The 24,863-nt window shown below is 38.1% G+C and overlaps 1 protein-coding gene across 1 annotated transcript; it reads left to right on the forward strand.

Moving 5' to 3' along the window:
• The first annotated feature begins 2,297 nt into the window (after window positions 1-2,297).
• On the forward strand, window positions 2,298-24,604 carry itga2.2 (integrin, alpha 2 (CD49B, alpha 2 subunit of VLA-2 receptor), tandem duplicate 2). Its single transcript, XM_085295056.1, has 30 exons — window positions 2,298-2,411; window positions 3,400-3,523; window positions 5,126-5,235; window positions 5,473-5,564; window positions 6,460-6,574; window positions 7,104-7,231; window positions 8,250-8,398; window positions 8,488-8,638; window positions 9,061-9,226; window positions 10,572-10,648; window positions 10,889-11,027; window positions 13,078-13,223; window positions 13,306-13,449; window positions 13,636-13,839; window positions 13,923-14,053; window positions 14,171-14,334; window positions 14,771-14,922; window positions 15,025-15,135; window positions 15,479-15,564; window positions 17,532-17,673; window positions 17,903-17,983; window positions 18,117-18,193; window positions 18,282-18,365; window positions 18,474-18,573; window positions 18,665-18,775; window positions 20,583-20,690; window positions 21,009-21,122; window positions 21,247-21,336; window positions 21,639-21,755; window positions 22,067-24,604. The coding sequence occupies exons 1-30, from the start codon at window positions 2,366-2,368 to the stop codon at window positions 22,145-22,147; spliced, it is 3,540 nt and encodes a 1,179-aa protein (XP_085151182.1). The 5' UTR covers window positions 2,298-2,365; the 3' UTR covers window positions 22,148-24,604.
• Window positions 24,605-24,863: the final 259 nt, after the last annotated feature.

The raw sequence follows: 24,863 nt of genomic DNA on the forward strand, positions 1-24,863 counted from the left end.
TTTGAAATGTTTTGACTGTAGTCACAGGTGTAGTGGTGCTGGCACAAATATCAACAAATTGTATCTCAAACCCTGGAAAAACACACAATAAAACCAAAACTACCTTTTTATGCCAAGATGTAACAAAGACAAACAAATAAGGAAAGCAAGTTTACGTTTAAAAAAAACACATACGTGTGACGGCGGGCTACCTCATCCTGTGAAACAAAAGGCTTGGCCTGTGATTACAAATCGTCTCCTAACATCCTGACCAACTTGGAATGATTCATGAGTCGCCTTGGAGGGGATTTTCAATGACTCTCCCACACTGCCACATTCTGTATGTGCCTGACAGGAAAATAAACTGCTGGCTCGTCTGTTTCAAGATCCTTCCTTAGATTGTTTAGCATTACTTAACAAATTTAACTCTTTTAAAACCTTCGATACCGCTTTTGTAAAATAATATCTATAAATAAACGAATGTAGTATCCTGTTAAAGGTGGGACCCTTTAACAGATGCGGTTTTCTTTGTATATATGAGACCGATGAGTCAGTTATTAACTTTGGGAAAAGTTGCACTTTCAGTTTCTTATCCCAGAAAAGAAGCCTGCCCCCTTCCAGGAACGTCTTCACATCACTACTACAGAATTTCTTAAACTTGGCAATTTTGAACTCTAAAGGTGCTCCAGCTCAACAGATGTCTTACATTTGTCATGCTGCGCAAACAAAGGAGGTAAGACAAAGGTTTAGCTGTGACTACTGGTATGCATTGTTTCTTCCAGTCTTTGTGAAAATAACTGAGTAAACTGATATAAATAAAGGAGTGGGTGCAGAAGCCTGTTCCCACAGAATATTTGTTTCATTTGCTTTAGGTCATTTACTGCTTTAGTAGTTTAATGAGCTACATAATGACACTGTCTTCACATTCTTACAGTTGGATCACACCTTTGGTTAACAGAAGAGCTGCTATTAACCAAAGGGGTTTAGCCTTATGCCAAAACCTTAACGTCTTATGTCAGTTGACGCCTAACTTTCATTTAATATATGACGCTTGGCGAGGAGGAAACGTTAAATCATGTTCAAATCATATTTTTTTGTGTTCCAGTGAGTTTTGTGACTTTTGAGGATGGCAAAATAGAAGCATCACGATACTTTAATGTTGGAAATGGGACAGGGTTTAGCAAAATTCCTGTTTCATTTCATTATTAAGACAAGCAATTATTCTGCATACTCTTTGGCCTCACGATTTAAGACCAGTCAAATATTCAATATTTATCTCTCTTGACTACTATTTTCTTGACGAAAAAGTCTACATTTCCCAAAAAGTACAATCTAAACCCGTCACTGCCTGGCAAAGATCTTTCACATTCCACAACCCCTGTTCACAATGCAGGCTTTGTTTTAAAAATATCTAACTGACATGAAGTCATTAGGGTCCATTTCAGACCTATAGACCCAAACACTCGGAGTCTGAGTCAGGCTTCCAAGTTAAAGTGAAAAAAAAATAGTTACACAACCCAACTACTATGAGTTACTTGCTCATTAAACATTATGACATCAGAGGGGGTAATCATCTGTCTGGGGTATACCGCGCAGAGAGCTCCGGCCAAAGATGTTTCTAAGTGAGTAATTTGGAAAGGAACCGCTCTTTCAACTCTTTCACCACCCTGACCATTGCTTTATGAAAGGCCTACGTCATTGTTTTCCAGTTAATATAGAAAGGCTTTTGGTTACTCTTCAAACATATCTCATAGAGTTTTCTATTGTTTGGGCATCATTTTATAGCTTCTGGATATTTGACATTTCTTAATATAGTAGCTGCCCTGTCATGAACATAACTCTATGCTCTGCAGTGATTTGTAAATACAAAGAGTATAGCTCGAGCTCAGGGGGATGAGGAGACGTCTCAGACTGTTCTCTGTTAACTGATTGATGATAATTGCTTTTTATTTGGCAGCGGATGATTTAAGTGTTGTTAGTCCACAAATAGCGAAGCCCTAGAATGATGATTTAAGGGGATTAAAATTAAGGGTGACGGGTGTGGGCTTGTTTGGAACACTCATATTTCCTTTCCTTATGTCTCGGAGATTTCATCTTCAAAGTAGTGGACTTTAAACTGGACTTTGAAATCTGCCTGAGGGACTGCTGTCTGCTCTTAACTTGGTTTCGAGTTATACAGAGCTATAGCTTGAGCACACCCCAGACTGTAAGTGGTCCAGTTCCTCTGAGTTTATTGCTCACTGTTTGACGGTACTTTCTGTGTGTACAGGTAAGCGGAAGACAGAGCCATATTTAGACTGTCCGGTGCGTCACCGCTGACTGCGCGCTGCGGACTGTTTTGACAAGTGCGGGACTTTATTTGTTATTAAATGGACTAACGGTGAGGATGGAGCACTTCTGGCGGAATACTGTCTTCACTTTAATTGTCATAAGTAAGTACCAAACTTCTGTTTTGGACTTTAAAGATGTTAACACATTTTTTTCGCCGCAACCCTTTCGAGGGTGATAAACAGCCAATCCTCGCTGGGAAAAGCGGCGATTTCATAGTTTTTCAGAAGATCTTTTTTTCCCCTAAGCTGTATCAGTTATTCGATGTATATTTGACTTCAGCCTCTGAACGGTTTTTGCGCATTTTGAACACATTGCAAAACGTGTGAATTTCACCGGATGATTAGCCAGGAGATTATTTTTAATGAGATTTCCAGCTTTTATTCGTCTCTTGTAGAAATAATATCATAGTCAAGGCTCTACGTTATGTGGATCATAGAGGAAATAACTAATATTTTCACATACTGCTCGCTATCGCTGCCCTCCAATGTGTGGCAGCTGTGGAGCAGAACATGACAGACATTTTTAATCCGGTCCTTATTTCTGTTCCTGTTTCAGTTGTTATTCATGGTTTTTGGGTTGTGCACGGGACGCAGCGAGCTGTTTTTGTGCTGCAGGTACACGGGCGTGGCAAGACACAAGACTGGTGAAGGTTTCGTGAATCCTCTACCTGCTGAGAAGGGAGAGAGGCAGGCTGAAAGCTGAGCTCTGCTCTGCCTGTATGGGCTTGTGGGTCTATTGCTGCACCAAATTATTCTACCTGAGGGGATTCAAATGGATGTGTTTGGGAATACAGCCATCTCTTTAGAAACAGACTGATCCGTTACAGCTTCTACTAACTCAAACTTCAACTCTTCGTGAAATGTATGAACTCTGAGTGTGTGAAGCTTCTTAATGGTCTGCCTTTCTCACTGAGTTAAGGGGATGCTTTTTTTAACAGAGCATGAGCCACAGATGCCTCAGATTGTTGCTGAAGATAAAACTGAAGCTGTATTACTTATAACCCTGTTCTGACATCAAATGCAATATGAAATGCAGATAGATATTTGTGTTGTCACACTGTGATGTTAATTCCTCTTTCCCCTCCACCAGCTGACAGTATCTGGCAGGCACAGTCCTTCAACCTTGGTACTGCAGGTGCCAAGATCTTTAGCGGAACAGCAAAAGAAGAGTTTGGTTACACAGTCCAACAAGTGGAAAACAATCAAGGCAAATGGTATGAATTTCTGTCATCACATAAAAAAAACTTCTTGAATCAAAGAGGTTTCAGTGTCATCGCCATATTTTCTTGTCTTTAATGTTTTATAACAAAAACATTAAGCTGCTATAAGCCTTCAAGCGGTGTGCATATTACTTTGCAGTTTTCCTAGAAACAGCATTAAAAGTCGGGAGATAATGGCATTCACAGAGGACAGGTTTGAGGTCCTCGTTATTAGCCTGCACGCTACAACAGGCTCAATTTGGTGTTGCGCAAAAAGGTCGGACGTGCATCACAGAGTGGTTGGCTCCAAACTGACTTAAAAGCTTCAAACAATTGTACACTTGAGAAAAAAAATCCTGTTGTTGTACACAAACTTTAATATCTTTGAATCAGTGCGCGTGCAGTCACATCATGTTATTTTCAAAAGAATCAAGTTGGAAACAACAGCCTGTAACTGCAAAGAGATGGAAATGGAAATGTTCAAGCCACTTACTGGCGCACAGACAAGTCTCCACATTGCTACGCTACCACCAAGTTGAAGCAAGTTTTCAAAGCAATACATTCCATTGCAAAAAATGTGGCCGAGTCATTATTCTATTGCAGCATCCAACAGTAGTTACAAAAGTCTTAACTATTGAGTCAACAGTTCACACATTTTTAGTTTTTAAGTGATGCGCATGGAAACTGCAGTGGCCTTAGCTGATTTCATTACATGCTTTAAAAAGGTGCACTTTATTGTTGTTAAACAGCTGTTGTTCATCTACAGTTCTCACACCACTCTTATAAGGGTTGTAGTGTGGAAACGCTGCCATTTCATTTCCCGTGGTATCACTACTGAGGTTGAGCATTTTCACAAAAACATGAACATGTAACTAAACATGTGCTGATATTACCTGTCACGTATAACAGCTGATAAATATTGAATAAGGTACAGACTTTTTTTTGTCCCAAAATGTTTAATTTTGCACGTTACTATACTGTTTGAAACCGTCTTCGCCAATTTTTATTATACATGTGTAACAGTAAAGTAGTAATAAAATTCATTACTGTTTAACATTAGTTAAACAGTAATAACAACTAGATGTATGACTGTTGTACACTCTGAGTCACCATTTGTCAGAGTAACTCACCGCCTGAAAGAGTGACCTATTTGCGTAACTTGGAAATACAGAATCTGATAAAGACTACTGATTGCACGGTGCATGGTAGTCCGCAAACTAAACAGGAGATACACACTATTACACATCATACCATATATGACAGAATGATGAGTGCCTCTTCCTGTGCCTTGTTGAACTCTAGATTTTGAGAAATGTCTAAGTAACAGCAAGAAAGAGCTGGATGTTGTGGGAATAAAGTACATGAAGTGGATATTTTCTGTTTTAACTTTGATGTTTGTTTTAAAGAATGAAATAATTGAATTATCCACATATGTTATTAAAAAGAGCAGAAAAACTCAGTGCTGCAAGTTCATAGCCTGATTAAAAGAAAATCAGTTTTCTGTATTTTACGTGAAAATGTTTGTGTTTTTGCGATTACCAAAATTTCCCATACGTAGGTAAAGCTTTAAGGATAACGCCAACAGTGCATGTTTTTTTGGGTTTTTCTTTTTCCTAGGCTCCTGGTTGGTGCTCCTTGGAGTGGTTACAGTCAAAACAGGAAGGGGGATATTTACAAATGTCCCATCACAGGATCCAAAAACAGCTGTGATAAGCTCAATCTTCAAGGTAAGGTTTTTGATGTTTGTTTCACAAATAAGAGGCTACCTTGCAGAGAAACACACAAGAAGTCATTCTGTCCTTTTTATGTTTCCAAATTCGTCAGACGTAACAGTTAAATCCAACAAAGTTGTAATAACTTCATATATTGAGCTTTTAGAAGCTTTTTCTTCAGGTTGTAGAAATTCTTGATGAGAACTGTAATCTGAACAGTAATCTAATGATGTCTTTGCCACTTTTTTACAGATTCTGTCAATGTTCCAGAGGTTAAAAATGTCAATGCCAACATGTCACTGGGTTTGACTCTTACTCGAACGCCTGGTGACAATGGTTTGACGGTATGTTTGTTTGAGTGTGTGCAACTTCACACAAAGGAAATAACACTATATCACTGAGCATAAGGAGAGCTATTTCCAGTCTATATGCTCAGTAATGTATTTTTATAACCACCTCCGTGACTAACACTAACACAACTCCTTATTCGTTACTTCATACATCACAGCTCTAATAAAGACCTTACCCTACACCATTTCCTTCCTATTTATAAGTTGGCACAAACTGTGTGTGACTCACTCCAGTGACAAAAAATATGGGTGGTCTCTTTAGGGAGCTAGACTAGAAAAGCAGAGCTGGTTGTTTAGATTGGATTGTTATGGAGTTGTTGTAGTATGTAGTATGTAGCCCATGCTAGATGAGCCTGTGATGAGCTGTGTACTGATATTTGAAGGTAAATATGACCCTTAGGAAACTGACAATACAAGTGATAATTAAGAATTTCACTTTGGTCTCTGGGTTGCAGCCAGAGACGGTTTGAGGATCTAAATTCAAGGTTCATGAGGAAGATATAGAGTGTCTATGAAAGTGCTTGAAAGTGGGACTTCCACAGTGATGTAAAAATAGCACCCATGATGAAAATTGTCCAGAAGTTTCTTGAATGAGAAACTGTCCAAAATGATCAAAGCATGATATAATATTTATTGTAGGTTCTTTAAATGGCAATATAAAGTGCCTTGAGCCGACTGTTGTTGTGATTTGGCACTGTTTAAATAAAACAGAATTGAAGTGATATCAACTGAGGGCATTAGTTGATATCACTTCACCTAATGTTGTGTTATATATATTGACAGGAAAAATGTTCATACACAAGATATCACTGGAAACCTTTAAAGATACTCATAACAACAAGCTTTCTTTAAACTTCCTTGTTTCTTCCTCTGTGGTTGGCTGATACAGACATGCGGTCCACTTTGGGGTCAGCAGTGTGGCACTCAAAACTTCTACCCAGGAGTATGTGCCAAATTGGATCCCGTCTTTCGGCCTCAACCTGCCTTTTCTCCAGCTGTCCAGAGTAAGATGTTTTAATATGCTGTGTATAGTTCATTATCTTTCTTGTAGTACTTGCCTTTTCATGCAGTATTCCCTCAATACTAACTAAAGGAAATACAGCCTTTTGTTAATCTATAGCTCTTTAATTACCAGTTTCAGATAGATCCCGGTGCTTCTGGAAAATCTGACAGAGATCTTACAAAACATTTTTAATTAATGACTAAGTTTGAAATATTTTTTTCTCCAGACAATGTTCTTCATTTTTCAAGTTCCTTCGTGTTTCATTGTTAGTCATATCTTTTGGTTACCTTCTGTTTTACTGTGAAGTTGTTGTTTTTTTGTTTTCTTGTGGCCTTGTTGTGGTTTTGATTCCTGATTTTGTTTAAACTGTTGAAAGACACGAAAATATTAACAAATGGTGAAGTGCAACTAGGAGTTAAATATGACATATTATACCAAGCAAGTGTCAGAGCTCAAGGCTGTGGCTGAATGAATGATAAATAAATGCATTGCAAGAGCACAGTTTATTTAATTACTACTGACTTTTTCAGAGTGTGGAGGGCCAATGGACATTGTGATCGTTTTGGATGCCTCCAACAGCATTTTTCCTTGGGAACCCATTGTAGAATTCCTGAAAAATTTATTACCCGCTCTTGACATTGGACCCCAAAGTACACAGGTGACTATGCAACTAAAGCTGTAAGTCAATAGTTTTGACTTACAGCATTGGTAAAAAAGAAATTACATCCACTTTCAATTATAAGGTTTTACATCTCAGGACATAATATCCTTGTAAGAATCTGGTAATGTCCTTACCAGAACGTAAAATTAGATAAATACAACCTCAAATTAACAAGAACAAATTACAGTTTACATGATGTAATAACTGAACAAAAACTAGGCCAAAATGCTGAAGCAGTGTGTGAAAATGTATATACAGACCATGAATCAGTAAGTTGACCACATATGACTTTATCAGTCTCTCACATCATCGTTTGAGGCTTGGCCCGTTCTTTTTTACAAGGTCACTTCAGTTTATTGAGGTTTGCAGCTTAGGATCATTGTCCTGTTGCATGATCAAATTTTGGCGAAGCTTTAGCTGTCAGACAGCTCATGTGGCTGCGAAACAAGCCCAAATAATCACCCCTACATCGCGGTGTCTGTGTCTAGTTGTACATAAACTTTAATATTTAGCACACTAACTGAGACCAGAATGTGAGATGGAGCTCTTGGTTTATTTTGCAGTTTTTCTGAGCATTGCAGGTTTGACCTTGGGTTGAATGTCAACTCCCAGATTGGCAGCTGTCTTGAAGGTTTTAGACAAGTGGATAATCTTTTCCTTTGTAGCCTGATGGATTTCAAATTGTTTAGCAATTTTAAACCTCCCCAGATTGGCCAGTAGTAATGTTTGCCTTTTAAAGATCATTCCTAATGTTTCCAAGAAAATTGCCAAAACTTCCTGTTCCTACTTACCCTCTTAATTTATATGGAAGCAGTTAGAGTATACTTTTTCCACACACAGGATTCAAACAGATTATTTTTTATAATGTCCTGATATGTAAATCCCTGTAATTGGAAAAGGGGACGCTTTCGTTTCCACATGACTGTAATTAGTCTTGTTTCTTTCTAGTTTTCCTGTTATCATTATTGCCACAGTCTGTAATTTGATGTAGAATTTTTTAACATTATTATGCCAGGTTGGCGTCATCCAGTATGCCGTGAACCCCAAATTTGAATTCAAACTGAATCAGTATCAGAACAACAAAGACGCTATTTCTGCAGCATCTAACATAAAGCAGATGTATGGGGAAATGACCAATACCTTCCAGGCAATTAAGTTTGCCAGGTTAGTTGATTTTTATCACATCAGAATCATGTATTTGTTTCATTTATCCATAAATAAATCCAATAACCTGCCTTGTCCTCTCCTTTCAGCACTGATGGTTTTAGTGCCCAAAACGGCGGCCGACCAAACGCTGCCAAAGTAATGGTGGTTGTCACTGATGGTGAATCACATGACTCATCTATGACAAAAGCAGTTATTGCCGATTGTGAGAAGAAGGGCATTACCCGCTTCGGTATTGCAGTAAGTGCTCATCTACCATTTACGCTGATTATTCATGAGTAAAAAGTATGATCATAACACTGAATTTCAGGTAACCAAGTCACATATTTAAGATAAATTTCCATGACTTGAATCATACGTATTATGTAATGGTGACATTTCCTCATTTTCTGCATTTAAGCATCCTTTGTTTTAAAGAACTGCTCACTTTATGTGCAAACTCTGACAAGTGTTTGAACTGCTAGCAAGTATAGAACCAGTTTTATAGCTCACCTTTCTAACAGTACTTGCTAACTGCACAGTACTGACCTGCATTAAATTCCTTTTCTGATAGTTTATATTTGCTCATTAATTTGCTGATTTGATTTGTTACTTAAACTTATATTTACTTTGTCCAATCTGGAAATGCTGTTTTGTTTTTTGTTTTTTTTAAATAATAATAGGTCTTGGGTTATTACACAAGAAATAACATCGACACAGAAAAGCTTATAAGTGAAATCAAATCCATCGCCAGTTCACCCACAGAGAAACATTTCTTTAACGTATCTGAAGAGGCAGTCCTCTATACCATCGCTGGAACTCTGGGCGACCGCATCTTCAGCATAGAAGGTACATAGAGGATTATGCCATTTCCCATCCCGTTGTTGTGTTTACTGTAACTATATGCAGAACATATAGTCTATGTGACAGTGGATGTACAGTGCCATGAAAAAGTATTTGCCCCCATCTTGATTGCTTGATTTTTGCATTTTGTCACTTAAAATGTTTCAGATTATTTCCTTTATTAAGAGGAAATGCTGCCCAAACCTGCCTAGCCTTGTCTGAAAGAGTAATTACCCCCTGAACCTAATAAGTAGTTGTCCAACCCTTGGCAGCAAGAACAGCAATGAAGCTTTGTGATACCTGTCAATGACTCACTTAAATCCCAGTGGAGGAATTTTGGCCTCCTCTTCTTAGGAGCATTGTTTTATTTCAGGAATACTGGAGGGTTTTCAAGTCTGAACAGCCTGTTTGAGGTCATTCCAAAACATCTCAATTTGATTTGGAGGTGGACTCACTGGTGTGTTTCGGATCATTGTCCTGTATAATCAGCGCTTGAACTTCAGACCACGACCTAAAGGCCAAATATTCTCCTTTGGGATTTTCTTGTAGAGAGCAGAGTTCGCGGCTCCATCAATTATGGCAAGTCGTCCAGGTGATAAAACAGCAAAGCAGTCCCAGGCCATCATACTGCCACCAGCATGTTTGACTGTTGATATGATGTTCTTTTCATGAAATGCTGTTAGTTTTAGGGCAGATGTAGCTGGACTCTGCTTTTTTTTTCTTCTAAAAGTCTGGGTGATTACCAAGATGTTTTTTGGCAAATTTGAGATGAGTCCTTGTGTTCTTTTTGGTCTTTTTCACCTTGGAACTGGATGCCATTTTTGCTCAGTTTCTTTCTTAATGTTAAATTGTGGACTCTGACCTTAACTGAGACAAGTGAGGCCTGCAGTTCTTTAGCTGTTATTCTGGGTTCTTTTGTGACCTCCTGGGTGAATCATTGGTGGACTCTTGCTGTGTCCCAAGGTTTTAGCAAACGCTTTGTAACTCTGTCCAGTGACTTTGTTTCTTATCTGTTCTTTAGATTGTGACATGATGAGTTACCATTTGATATCTTTCAGCCTAATAAACCTTTATTTTGTCAGACAGGTTCTGTTTAAGCAGTAATCAAAAAAATCATTTTTCTTTGTCCAGTGTGAAAATTTGTTTGATAATGTGAAACATTTACATGTGAGAAATATGCAGAAAACTAAGAAATCAGGAAGGAAGCAAATTCACTGCACTGTAGATTAATTTCATGACATGTCTTTTCTAACTTAAGATCTTAACATGTGAGTTTTCATTATCTTTATGTTACCGCTTGTTATGTTTGGGTTTTGATTCTGGTGTACACATAATGCTTTGTTCCCACAAGGCACTGGAAAAGGGGCAGACAGCTTCAAAATGGAGATGTCCCAAGTTGGATTCAGTGCTCACTATTCCAGCAAACAGGTACCCACCCAGCCAAAAAATGAATCAGATTAAAAAAGGGTAAAGGTTTGTCAGACATCTTTTTTCTTGCCTGCTAAGCTGTGGAAACATGTGCAAAACCACTTTAAGAATAGCTGGTTAAAGTGGTTAGTATTTGTATCCGATGGATCTGATCTGATTTATGTTATATGTGCATATTGGTCATGCAGTCATGTAGTGGTGTAGTGTTTGTTGCCTAGATTTTGATCTTCTCTCTTTAAGGATGTATTGATGCTCGGAGCAGTGGGAGCCTATGCCTGGAGCGGGACTGTTGTACATCAAACAGGGTCACAAGTACATATTCTCCCTCTTTCAGCCTTTGAAGATTCACTGCAAGACAAAAACCATAGTTCACTACTGGGTAGGCATTTAATTCTTTATTTATTGGAGCAAATCTATAATACAGTTTGACTTTGTTAGATAACTGTTTGCATAAAACACTACAGGGATATGTGTAATGGATGGCTATTAGTATTAATACCAATACGTTTACACTACAACTGCATGGCTTTGAAAGCCAAATTTGGAGGCCTATGAATTTATTACATATGAAGTTTTTATGTTTCACTCATTTCAGTCCAATCATTGTACTTTTCAGGGTAGAGCCTTTGTTAAGCAGCTTCGCACAAACCTGAATCATTCAAGCATAAAAAGGCATTTAACTCAAGGGATGAACCAGTACATATAGCAGATAACTTAGCAAACACTGAATTTTAAATTCTATCATTGCACACTTGTTACGTTCTAGGTCTAGGCGTGTCCTGAACGCAACAAAACATTGGCCCACCACACTCCACCCAAGCAAGAACACAAACAACAATCTCTTTTAAAATGCTAAGCAGCCATTTATTTGCTTCAGCAGTGAGCAGTGCCAAAAATAACAAACAAAACTCCCTAATGGTCCCTATGCTTTCTTACCCAAACTGAAAACCAAACAAAAGACAATTCCCTTACCTAACTCGCTACATGAAAAACAGGAGAAAACGTAATCAACAAAAATGGCTTCTCACGCCTACTAGGCTGCTGCAGTGAACAATATATACAAGGTGGGGGGGAAAAAAATACTCAATTGCTACTTTACAAATCTATTTACAGCTATTTACAAAACTAAGACACCGACACCACAATGATCACAACCCAATGACAAACTGAAACACAGGGCTTAAATACATAGAGGGAGCAATCAGGGAATGGACAACAGGAGGGAAACACAGCTGGGGCAAATCAGAACTGACGAGACAAGGAAGCGTAAACTGAACACACTGAGATAAGACAGACCTTCAAAGTAAAACAGGAAACACATAACAGTCACGCCTAACACAACACATTGACAACATTGGATCGTAACACACTGTTGTTGCTCACAGCGTATCACAAACAAACACATAATTTGTTCCAATTTCTTCAGTCAAATCCATTAAAGATGCCAAATATAGCACAGCTGGACATTAAATAATGGCAAAATAATACAATATTTTTGCAACAACGAGGTGATTTGCAAAGAGCTCTTAGCCTTTGTAAATCCAAAATTTGATCTCGTGTTTACAACGTCATAGACTGGCCCGGTATGAATTTGCTTTTTCAGTTGTATAACAAAATGAACTGTGAGACAGTGTGTTAAACGTGTGATGGCACCCCTAAGTGATAGCAATGAATATTTTAAAACAAACACCAAGATTCTCAGTTTTGCACTGTGGTTAATTCGGTTTCCGCTCTGAGAAGTGGCACCTGATTCAAAAACATGTGGGGGCAAAAAAGGCACCTGGGCTGAGGTATGCCAAATTACACAAGAACTGGACCAGAAATGAGTGGCAACATGTCTTAAAGAGTGATGATTTAAATATACAGTGGAGATGAGGAGAGGGGTACAACTGTGAGTGTCTACAGCTGTAGAAGAAGGTGGTGGTTGTGTCAAGATTTGGGGATGCAGTTCTGCCAATAGTTTTGGGGCTCTCATCAAAATTGATGGCTTTGTGAACGCAGAAAAGATTTTGATCGAATAAGTCCTTGATTTAAAAAAAATTCCCCAGATGTTTTCCTTTAATTTTGAGCTTCTTGAGACAGCGGGGGCATGTACAAACTGCTCTCGAGTGATATCACCCTTATGAAATTTTATAGTGCTTGCTGAAGCAGGACACCTTTCTGTGCCATTGTTCTTATTCATAAATAGTTTAGTAAAATCATTCACAGCACTGCTACACCCAAAGTGCGCCTGACTAGAGGTCTGAACAGCCAGAATAACTGAGAGCACCATTGTTGTTGAATAAATGTAGAAGAGTAGTTATTAGCAGAATTAATTGAGGACTTGAGTAAATCTGTGTTATTGTTCTACATTCTGCCACTTACCGAGTAAGAATATGTAAAGAGTTTATCTGTCAGTTGGTGAATGTTGTCTTTATGTTACTTTCCAGGTTACTCTGTCACCACAATGCGTGTTGGACCCAACGAGTACTTTGTGGCTGGTGCACCTCGTTCAAACCACTCTGGACAAGTTATCGTCTACACTGTCGATGCTCAGAAGCAATCTCATATCATAGACTCGCAAAGAGGAAAACAGGTACTGATCTGATTCAAGATGAGTGATTCATGTGACGTGAAGTGTAAGGATCAGAGTTAACCGTTGTTAATTGGTTTCCCAGATTGGCTCATACTTTGGAAGCGTCTTGTGCTCTCTGGATGTAGACAAAGATGGGACGACAGACTTCCTGCTGGTTGGTGCGCCCATGTACATGAGTGAGCTAAAGAGAGAGCAAGGCAGAGTCTTCCTATTCTCTGTCACCAAGGTAAAATTAACCACTGACTACTATTTTAGTTCCATTTTGTGGTATGGATTTCCTGCACAACAGTGCAAAAGAGATTGATCGACATATGCAGACAGGAGCAGATATTCTGCTTCTTTTATAGATTTGTTTTTCATTTATATGTTTAGCTTCATCAGCTGCATACAATCTCCATCTTATCTTCTGAAGGGCATACTGAACGAGAAGGGATTCCTTAAGGGTCCACCCCCAACCATGGATGCACGTTTTGGGATGGCCATCTCTGCTATTCCTGACCTGGACCTAGATGGTTTCAACGATGTTGTAGTTGGAGCACCGCTGGAAGAGAAAGAAAAAGGTGTTATTTACATCTACAATGGAAAGAGGGACATGTCAGGTGTAGACTTCTCACAGGTACAGTACATATTACTAACATTTTTAATAACAATACCTTTTTACATAACATATGTGAACATAATGGGGTTTTCTCTTTTCAGAGAATTCTTGGCTTCAGCCTGGATCCTCAGCTGAAGTACTTTGGAAGGTCTCTAGATAGCTATAAAGATCTGAATGGTGATGAACTCCCTGATATCTCAGTGGGGGCCTATGGCAAGGTGGTGCAACTCTGGTGAGTTAAGCAAGTGCAACTCAGGGGAAATATTATGGTTTAATATTATGATTTTCTACACTGTGTCGCTTATATCAGTCCGTGTTTTTAGTCATTTCAAACTGAACTTTTTCTCAGGTCCCGTAAGGTGGCATCTGTGACAGTTAAAGCTTCTTTCAATCCTGATAAAATCAACATTTTCAACAAACCCTGCAACATTAATGGTCGCATGCTTTCATGCTTTGACACCAAACTGTGTTTCACCGCTGCATTTAGACCTGCAACGCCTGCTGGAACAGTCGGTAAATATATAATATGTACACATGTGCACTCCTTTTTAAAGTAATAGGCTTGAAGGATTTTATACCAGACTAACATAGAATTCAGACACTTATGCAGATGTTTATGACAGGGTTTTTTTGGGTTATTTTTAAACAAGCTTAGTCATAAATCATGATTTCAGATACAGACAAATCAAATAACAAAGGCAGAAGTTGTAGGTATTTGGGGACTGGCTCAGTCTGAGTCAGCCTTGTTGTTTCTCTTTTCAAACTGGGTGGTGGCTCTATGCTTACATTAATCAAAAAGACAAGTGCTGTAAGTAACAAGTTTATCATCTGATTCTCAACAGGAAAGCAAATCAGTCCATTTCCAGAAAGTCTGATCAAGATAATCCAAACACAAAAGATTGACTGCAGGGACAAAATGTGCCACACATAATTTTTGCTTTTTTTTCAGATATTACATACAATTTGACTCTGGATGCTGACTTGCTGTCTTCAAGAGTGACATCAAGAGGAATGTTTGTAAAAAATAATGAACGCCTTCTGAAAGATGTGAAACAAGTACCATCTACAGGCCTGTGTCAAGATTACAAAGTTTATGTTCAGGTAGTGGATTGTGGATATATTACACTACATTTTCCCCCAGAATAGGTGTGAATTATTTTGAAAAAGATCCCTTAATTTGTTCATACACTTTGTATTCAACAGGAGACACCAGACTTTGACAACTCCCTCAGTCTGAAAGTAGAAATTGAACAAGCGGATCCAAATGCGAACCCTGTCCTTGACAAATTTTCTGAAAATGCTTATCAGTTCTTTGTAAGTATTTGACACCCAGCACGTCCCTGATTCTAAGTTTATTATTATTATTTTTCCCCTCATGCTATGCCTACAGGAAACAAATCAAGTGACAGAAGACCTTATGACGAAGCTGTAAAGTTGTTTGTACAGTCATTTTAAATAACATGTTTTACCTGTGAGATGATTACTGGCTGGTTTCAGTAAGTCATGCTATGCTGTTATTTCCCAGCAGCATGATTAAAGCTCACCCAACTTACAGACATGTAATCATTTCCGTTTATGATGTCTGTTCTGTTGGAAATGCGGTTTTAGAAAAACGCTGCATCGTTTGGCTGAATTTGCTGCCGTGTCGTTGTTTTAGATCCCCTTCACCAAAGACTGCGGCTCTGATGAGGTGTGCAACAGTGATCTAGTGCTGAGTGTGAAGACAGATGCAAAGACATCCGGGTAAGAAACACTGAGCTGGACAAGGTAAAATATGCCATGTGCAGGGATCGTGACACCATGTGCTGTGAATATTTTTGTTTTTTGAGTTTTCAGGTAAAGATAGGACCAGTTTTGTTTTGTGAATCTACCTGATGTGTAATGGCAGCCACAAGATTGTGTGTGGCTGTGTTTTGTCTTTTTGTTTTGTTTTTTTACTATTTGTGTGATTGATAATTGTGAAAGGCCCTGAAAACAATACATCAATAAAACAAATTATATGTAATTGTGGGACCAAAATTTACAAACTGTGCATCAATTTTTGTTCAGTAACATTTATAGACATTTGTAGTTCTTTTTCCAAGCAGAGACGTCTCCTCCTACTGGCAATTAGAAAAAGTTCAGGTTTAAGGTACTTTGCATTTGCTCTGCCTTTTAAAACAGGTGGCTACATCCTTCTTTATATATGAAGCATTATTTCGCTATGATAATAATAAATCTTCAATAACTTATACAGCCCAACTAATTTATCAACAAGCCAGTGTTTGCAACCAGTATTAGCTATATGTTGATCTATTGGTATCAGCATTTATGAAGGCTGATAAATGAAAATGATCAAATTAAATAGGCAGTGGGAGAAGCGTCCTGCAAACATGCTTTGAGTCTTGATGTTGCAAAGTTTTTCCATGAGGGGAAAACTTCCCAGTGATAACACGTGTTTGTAATGCCACAAACTCTTAGCACAGTAATGAATAATTAGACATAACAAATGTTAGGCAAATATTTTATGGTTTATGGTGGACACATTGTAAAAAAGCAGAAATGTATTTTTATTATTATTTTTTCATTACTGTGCTATGATGGCTGTGGAGGAGATCAATATACAAGCTTTAAAATGTATGAAATTACAGTTTCAAAATGTATGTGTTTATTCACATTTTCCACATTTTGTCCCGCTGGCCGATTGAAGTCTTTGACAGGCCAGTTCTGGCCCCCAGACTTTATGTTTGACACCCTTACCCTACATGTTATAGTCCAATAATATTGCAATACCAACCAAAAAAAAAAGCACCTTTGTTTTTCTAACAGGGCTGAAATCTTGGCAAGTGTAAAGTAACTATGTGCACCATACAAGAAAGAAATGCTTTTAACTCTTAACAAACGTTACAAATGTTTCTGTTTTCTCTGTTTTACAAGTCTGCCTTCATTGCTTTATTGCACATATTAGAGCCCATAAAATTGCTGGATCAGACTCTGAAAAACATAAAAGATTTTGGCTCCTCGGTGTATTAACTCACATGAATACGTAGGAAGGACTTTATACACTCAACAAAAATATAAACGCAACACCTTTGTTACTGCTCCCATTCCCCATGGGATGGACGTAGAGACCTAAAATTCATTCCAGATACACAATATAACCATCCCTCCCAAACAGTGGTCACAAATCAGTCCAAATGTGTGGTAGTGGGCACATCTGCTATATTGAGATAATCCATCCCACCTCACAGGTGTGCCACATCAGGATGCTGATCTGACATCATGAGTAGTGCACAGGTGTACCTCAGACTGCCCACAACAAAAGGCCACCCTGGAATGTGCAGTTTTGTCTCACAGCAAAATGCCACAGATGCCACAAGCAATGAGGGAGCGTGCAATTGGCATGCTGACAGCAGGAATGTCAACCAGATCATTCCCATGGGGAATGGGAGCAAAAACAAAAGTGTTGCATTTATATTTTTGTTCAGTGTAGTTTTGCAGCTAGTATTGGTTTCTGTTTTGTGCACTTGACTGATTGTTTCTCTTAATTTTAAGAAAGGCAACACAAAACTGTCTAAGGTGGTAATTAAGATTAGGTAAAAGAAATCACCCTTAATAGCAAGCAACTTTTAGGGAAATAAAGGGGTAAACAACTTTAAACTTTCCTTCTCATTCTGAAAAATACTCTTGCTGTTACATGAAGAAACATAATTTGATCTCTTGTGTTGCAGCTCAGCCCCCATTCTGGTAAGCCCTAATAGCCGAGAGCTGTCATTTGAAGTTGTTGTGAAAAACAAAAAGGAGAATGCATACAACACGCAACTCGTGATAACTTTCTCCAAAAATCTCTACTACTCCTCCATCTTTCCTCTGGTAAGCATGCCTAATAAAAACTGCTTATGTTTACATGATGCTAATGTGAAAAACAACATGCTCTTTGAGTAAACTTTTTCAAAAGAATTTGTTTCTTATTTTCTCTAAAGTGTATGAACAGCAATAAATAAAAATAAAAAGCAGAAAAAAATGAATATTAAAGCAAGAAAAAAGCCAGTGGAATAAAGTCCATAATGTTGTGTACTCTGCTAAATCTATGCCTTTACAGACAGAGGATGTCAAATGCACATCACAAACAGAAAAAGTTATTTGCCATGTAGGATATCCAGTATTAAGAGAAAACCAAGAGGTAAGCACAAAACCCCATAAAGGAAAAAATAATAAATAACAAAATAAAGTTGTAAACGTTCTCTAATCTTTTTGCATATACATGTTTTTGTTTGTGAAATATTTGGAAAAAATATTGTGTTATTTCATTACAGGTGAAATTTCGCATAAATTTTGAATACAGTCTTGAGCAGCTGGAAGATAAAGCCATTCTAAAATTTGTGGCCAAGAGGTACACTGAATTATAAAGAAACTCAGCTCCAGTAATCAGCTTTATTAAAATTATTAGTGATTAATAATGTTGTCTCTTTCCTTTAAAGTGACAGCAAAGAAGAGATAGATACAGACAATGAAGTGGACTTCTCCTTTCCTGTTCAGTATGATACTGGGATTAGTTTATCCAAGTGAGTTTTCCTTACCTTAATATTACTTTTTCTCATTTAGTCTCAAAGCGTAAATCTGAAAGCTGATATTAATGTTAAAACATTCATTTCATGTACTTTTTATTCTAGGCACCCAAATATTAATTTCTTTGTGGCAGATGCAACCACTCCAGTGTTAACAGTGAAAACCTACGATGATATCGGCCCAGAGTATAACTTTAAAGCGGAGGTGCGATAAATAAATCAGTCTCATAAAATATCATCAGAATTCTTACCTTTATTTTAACAAATGTATCGTCTGTAATGCAATTTATTTACAGGTTTCTACAAGTTACCTACCCGTGAGCCTTCTGTATCTGACTATTAATCTGCCAATGACCAGTAAAGGTGGAAATCGGCTCCTGTACATCACCAGCGTGGAGGAACAAACAGTGAGTTCTCAGTTTCCAAAACCCAGGAACGTTCAAGAAGATTAAAAGCTGTTTATGTCATTATCTATTTGTTTTTTAAAAAGGAATGCAAAATTAGAGTGCCAAAAACTAAGTCCACTTGAGTACCGGTAGGTTGTAGAACCACCTTCAACATCTTGAAGTAATCATTTATATCAACATGAGAGACTTTATCAGTCTCTCGTGTTGATGTGGAGGAATTTTGGCCCACTCTTCTTTACAGTGTTGCTTCATTTCATTGAGGCTTGCAGGCATTCAGTTATGCACAGCTCTCTTAAGATCCTGCCACATTACTTGAGTTGTGTTGAGGTCTGGACTTCTTTTGGTTTTCAGCCATTCTGTTGGAATGGGAATCAATGTCCTGTTGCATGACCCAGTGTCAACCAAGCTTTTGCTGACAGATTCACATTAGACTCTGGAATACTTTGGTATACAAAAGAGTTCATCATCTTGTGGTTTCTCCATTTTTGTTTCTTTTTCATACAACATCTGCAACAAAATTGTCTCTTTCTGTTGCTCAGAAGTCAAATTTCTTTGTGAAACCGATGATGGCATTACTCAAGGTTGGCCAGCTTCCTCTTTCCCAGCCACAGATACTTGCAGATTTTATTTTTTCTTTGCGAAATTTCTCACCAATATCACTCAAATCAAGTTCATATATGTCTGCAAGTCTTACAAGCTCATCTTTCGTACAATGATCCAGAAAACCTTCACGTGGTGCTGCAACAAATTCCTGTATCCCTTCCGTGATTCAGCTTAAGGCCCACATAAACACTAATAAAGACAAAAGTCAGTGTTACTCCGGGTCACTTCAGGTCAATGCAACATGTCCCTTAAGTAAAGTAGAAGCACCCCCGTGTTGACCTACTCCAATAACCCTGGCCTTCATGCAGATTAGCTTTGGGCTATTTAAACACTCAACCTTGTTGGAGGCTTGACTGGTTTAGTATAGTATACTAAACCAGTCAAGCCTCCAACAAGCTAGTTACTCACAACTAACTGGTGCGGCAGTGGAGCCACACCAGCGCTCCACTGCTGGCAGATGAGACTTGCCAAACAACAGTCATAATGTTTGATATTGATTCACGCGCAGACCAGGTATCCTTGGTAAAGAGAAAATGCGTTTATTTACAGTGAGATACCAGGTGAGAATATATATACAGTGTGGCAGGGGAAAGGGTCCAGGGGGAAGCAGGGATTAATCCAATACACGCTCTCAGTGGGTTCCAAACACACACACGCTTGCTTGGGTCCAGGGCAGATCTATATACACACAGAGAAAGAAGTCCAGGTTAGGGATAGTTGCAAACTCTCAGGTTCGGGTTCAGAGGGGCTGATGGGTTAACAATCCAGCGAAGGATGACACAGGTCCGCCGTCATAAATAGTGCTCCAAATCAGCTGGGATCGGCTGCAGGTGTGACGGTGAGCACAGGTGCGTGGGCCAGGGGCGGGAGCCCGTAATGAGCACCGCCCCGGCAGAGGAGAGAAAGTGCAAAGGAAAAAAAACAAACAAAACATGTTGCCAAAAACAGATTCAGCCAGCGAGGCACGGGGACCATGACACACATAGGCCGAAAGGATGGAAGTGCAGAGCGAGTGGTCAAAGTTTAGAAATGAAAGAGTGTACGTTGTTTTCTGTTATGAATGTTTGTGTTTCTATTGGTTACCAAAGCTTTACTCCCAAATTTGTTTTTAACTATCAGGCAGCGTACAAATTCTTCAACTTTTACTGGATTCAAGTGTTATATCTGTACAATAAATGATAGAAGGCTTCTCCTCCTTCTGCAGGGAGGTTCAGTCAGCTGTCAACACAATCTAGTCAACCCTCTGAAGATCGGTGAGAACACTCAGACTGTGTCCTTCTCTGCGGAGAGCTTCAGAGGAATGGAGAAGCTGGTCAGTGAGATATTTATACAACTGTTGCTTTTAGCAGGAAGTTATGCACAATTCCAAATATGCACATCTGCACATGTGCACAGAAATCTTTTGACGCATAATATGGAAGAAAATAGTTTGTATGCAAAAGATGATGGTTTTGATGCACTACTTCTGTTTCATATTTCCTACATGAATAATAAAGCTATTCCTTTTTTTCTTTGTTTACATATAACCTTACAGTATATGCAGATTCCACCTTAAATAATATCACATTGCTTTTTTTTTTTTTTTCTAATATTGAGTGTTGTTTCCTGATGTTTTTTTTTAAACTAACAGGACTGCAAGAGTGCAAACTGTGAATCTATAAAGTGCATCCTCAAAGACACTAAAGTTAAGAGCACCTACTTTGTGAACGTTAAAACGAGGATCTGGAACAGCACTTTTATTTCGGTAAATATCTTCACATCGATTTTAGAAAGATGGTCTGCTTTTATTATCATTACATTTCTTAAGTTATTGATTGTGGAATTAATCAGTTATATTAACACAATTCGTGTAATTTGTTTTATGTTAGGCCACCTATCAGACCGTTGAGCTGACCTCCAGTTTGGAAGTGAAGACCGACAAACCTGATCTGCTCATTATCACAAACAAACAGCTGACTGTAAGATTATATTTCAGTTTTTTACTTTGCTGCTTAAATCTGACTAACATGATGCTGTTTGCTTAAAAGAGCAGCTCAGTTACTCCAGCTGATGAGCATACTCAATTGTCCTGATCATTTTCACAATTTTGTATGCAAAGAGCAGTGTAAAGCACACGAGTGCTCTTATGTAAGAATATTTTATTCATTTATTTTTGTTTATTTTGTTAATCATGCCATTTCTGGTTTCATTTTAAACTATTACGCCTGGATTTGATGGAGACAGACAAGGCAATGATGTCTCCTGTTCTCTTGCACTCTAGCTTGGGTTGAGAGTCAGCAAACCTGGAGAGACGGCCGATGTTCCAGTTGGCGTCATAGCTGGCAGTGTCATAGCTGGACTGTTTCTGTTGGCTCTGGCTGTTGCGCTGCTGTGGAAGGTATGTTTTTGTTTGTTTGCTTGCTTTTTGTTAAGATGTAGAGGAACAACAGTAGGATATGTAAAACTTAGGATGATGTACATTTGTAAAATGAGCATTTCATCTTTGCTGCACCCTGCTGCCATGAACAGATATGGATGATTTTAAAGAAATCTGCAGCTTTAAGTTTACTGATTCCAAGAGTTCCTCACCAATATGCTACATAGCACAGGGATATAAGAAAGAAAACAGTTAAAACTGGTAACTGGTCTTGTAAAAATCTGTGGAAGTATTCTTTTGGTTCACTTTTTCTGTCAAACTTTTCTTTCTAGTTTGGATTTTTCAAAAGAAAGTATCAGCAGCTTCAGATGGAAGATGCACAGCACAATGCGCAGGGCGATGAGGTGCTGTGAAGAGAAAACCCACAGCTTTCTCTTTCTTCTGGTACTTCTCATTAGTTCTTGTAAAGTGTGAATACACTGCAGCTCTGCCACTGGAAGCTAGGCATTTTACTGGAAACTGGAGCCTCAGTGTTACTGGGATTTAATGCTTTGCACACTTTACAGAGAATTATTATCAGTCTTTACTCTTTGTGGAGTATTTGCACTGACTTTGAAATGTATAGGTTAAAAACTGTATTTTTCATTTTTTATTTTTGCTAACATTGGCACCCTTTTGTACTGCAGTGATTTTGAAGCCTTTGCTAAAATCTTTGGTTTGTTTCCCCTTTTGAGTTTTACACTGTAAAAGCATCACTTTTAAGCATTACTGTCTGTTTTGACGAATTTCAGTCAACACTCTTTCAATTAGAATACTTATGAATGTAGCAATTTTGTCAAAACATTTAACTTTTTAAAGAAGGCAGTAACTCTGTAGTACAAATTAGTTTGAGATCTACTGTCATCTCTGCCACTCAGGACTGTTTTTTTGTAATAGGACTAGTGATATCAGGAGCTTATATGCAAAACAGATACAATAATTATCATGCAGAGTGAAATTTGTAATTACTGTGTTAGTACTGTATATACTATAGAATCAAATCATCGGGTTTCATATTTGCATTTATATATGGAAATGTTGTTGACAACATGGGTCAGTGAGATATATATTTGTGTATTTGTATTGTTATTGATGATATTTGTAAAATCCCAGTAATATCACAGTTATTCAGGTATGACGAGTTTGGTAGAAAATTGCTTAAGGCTGACCATTTATACATAAGTGTGTATTAGTCTATTTATTTTGTCGGTGAATCAAAGAATGGTTTCCATATTTAATTTCAGATAACAAATGTATAGCCAGACCAGGGATGGTGCTGTTAAAAACTGGATGTCCTTTTTTTCCCAGCACACAGCATCAAAATCCCAAAGAATTAACAACAAAAAGCAAAGAAGGCAGAATATTTCATAATATTTCACACGCAGCCAACACCCATGTTTCCGATTTACAGAAAAGATTGAATGACGAGCCAAACATGTGCTGGCACTACTTTACCACAAGATGGCAGCATGTTTCAAATGACGTGTTGGCAATGTTATAGTCTGGTTTGTTTGTTTTTTCATTACTCAGTTGATGATTTGGATGCCCCACATTCTTATTGAATTGTATTTCACAATTAAGGAGTTATATCAGTTGTATTGCTTTTCTCCTATTTTGTCTTCCATCACCCTGCTCCTCTCCTCTCCTCTGCTCTCCCCTCTTCTGACCCTGCTGGGAACCCTGCTTGGATCGCTCCAGTACAACTGAGTTTCCCCTCAAACTCAATTAATTCCCTCTCACATTTTTGACTGTCAGGTTCTCCCACCGTTAGGTTAGTCTCTCCCTTGACTGTTTAGGAATGTGTTTCTGAATGTTTTCCTTTGCAGCAAGCCAACGCCAGTACCCAGCAGAGTCTTTAGTGTACATTTTGTTGGATCTGACTCAATGGAATATGCTATTTGTCTCTAATAAGCAGCATATTTTTTGTGAGTTTAGGCTCGAGTCTCCTTGTTGGAGAGAATATATAGAATTTGATAAATGACTGAACTACTCTGTTTCACGATTACTCATAGGCTGTGGCGTTGTGAAACAACCTTTGGATTCTGTCTATATGTGTACAGGGAGCAATGTGGAAAGAGTTGATGAAATGAGATACAGTGAAAGTGTTTGTATACCTTTTGTAAATTAATTTCTCTAGCGTCTTCCACATGTGATTGGCGGTTCCAGCCAAATAAATGATTTATATCATAAAGGAATGATTACTCACAGATTCCTGCAGCGTTCTTGTAATTCAGCAGGTCGTAGCAAATGATTTAATAAGTGCTGGTCTTTTTTGCACTTTGTAAACTCTTGAGCACTACCTGCATTTCAACTATAAACTCTGCATTGTGAAACCAAGGTGCTGATTGTTTTGTTTTTTTCCATTTCTCTCTTTAAACAATAGAAAACTTTGTCTTTTCTGCACAAATGCTCAAGGTAGATTATAGATTTCTGTAGATGTTTGTAGATACAGACATGCAGTATTGGAGCCTAATCTTTTGGGATTTTACCACAAAAATGCCTGTTCAAATGAAAATGGATGCCCTCCATGATATCAGAAGTGCATGGAGCTAATCAGGATTTTATTATATTCTATGGCAGTGATTTAGAGTGGCAAAACATTCCAGTCAGTACTAATCATTTGCTTCATGGGCCTGTTTGAACCAAATTCAGCTCAGAGCCTGAGCCCTGCTTGTCCCTTTGCTTATGCCATTAATGGCTTCAGGACCAGAGCCAGCACTTTAAAGTTGATACAACAGGACAGAAGAGGGCTTGCATGTTGAGAAGTGTTTTTGGAAACTTCAGATCTTCAAAGACACTGATCTCACAAATCATTCACACCAGACACTGAATGATTCGTTGAACATAATTTAAGATCAAATGAATGTTTTCTTGATTTGTTGAAATGAAGAATTGTCTCACAATGAATTAAAAGTTCTCAAAAAAGTAATATATAATATATACATAACCTTTATTTGGCACATTTGTTCATTTTGTTATCAAAAGCCAATTTTTTGATCACCCAACAACAACAACAACCTTTATTTATAGAGCACATTAAAAGCCTAGGCATACCAAAGTGCTTTACAGAAAAACAATAAAATAATACAG

This window comes from Mchenga conophoros, linkage group LG12, assembly GCF_057382185.1.
Source record: "Mchenga conophoros isolate Kocher_MC1m ecotype Shallow Benthic linkage group LG12, M_conophoros_male_GT1.1, whole genome shotgun sequence".
Taxonomy (NCBI): domain Eukaryota; kingdom Metazoa; phylum Chordata; class Actinopteri; order Cichliformes; family Cichlidae; genus Mchenga; species Mchenga conophoros.

What these genes read in the sequence shown, in the direction of transcription:
- itga2.2 (XM_085295056.1), top strand. Translation starts at nt 2,366, where the DNA reads ATGGAGCACTTCTGGCGGAATACTGTCTTCACTTTAATTGTCATAA. An exon ending in CTAAAATTTGTGGCCAAGAG is followed by an intron (nt 18,194 to 18,281) that starts GTACACTGAATT and finishes TTTCCTTTAAAG; the next exon opens with TGACAGCAAAGAAGAGATAG. An exon ending in ACTGGGATTAGTTTATCCAA is followed by an intron (nt 18,366 to 18,473) that starts GTGAGTTTTCCT and finishes TTTTTATTCTAG; the next exon opens with GCACCCAAATATTAATTTCT.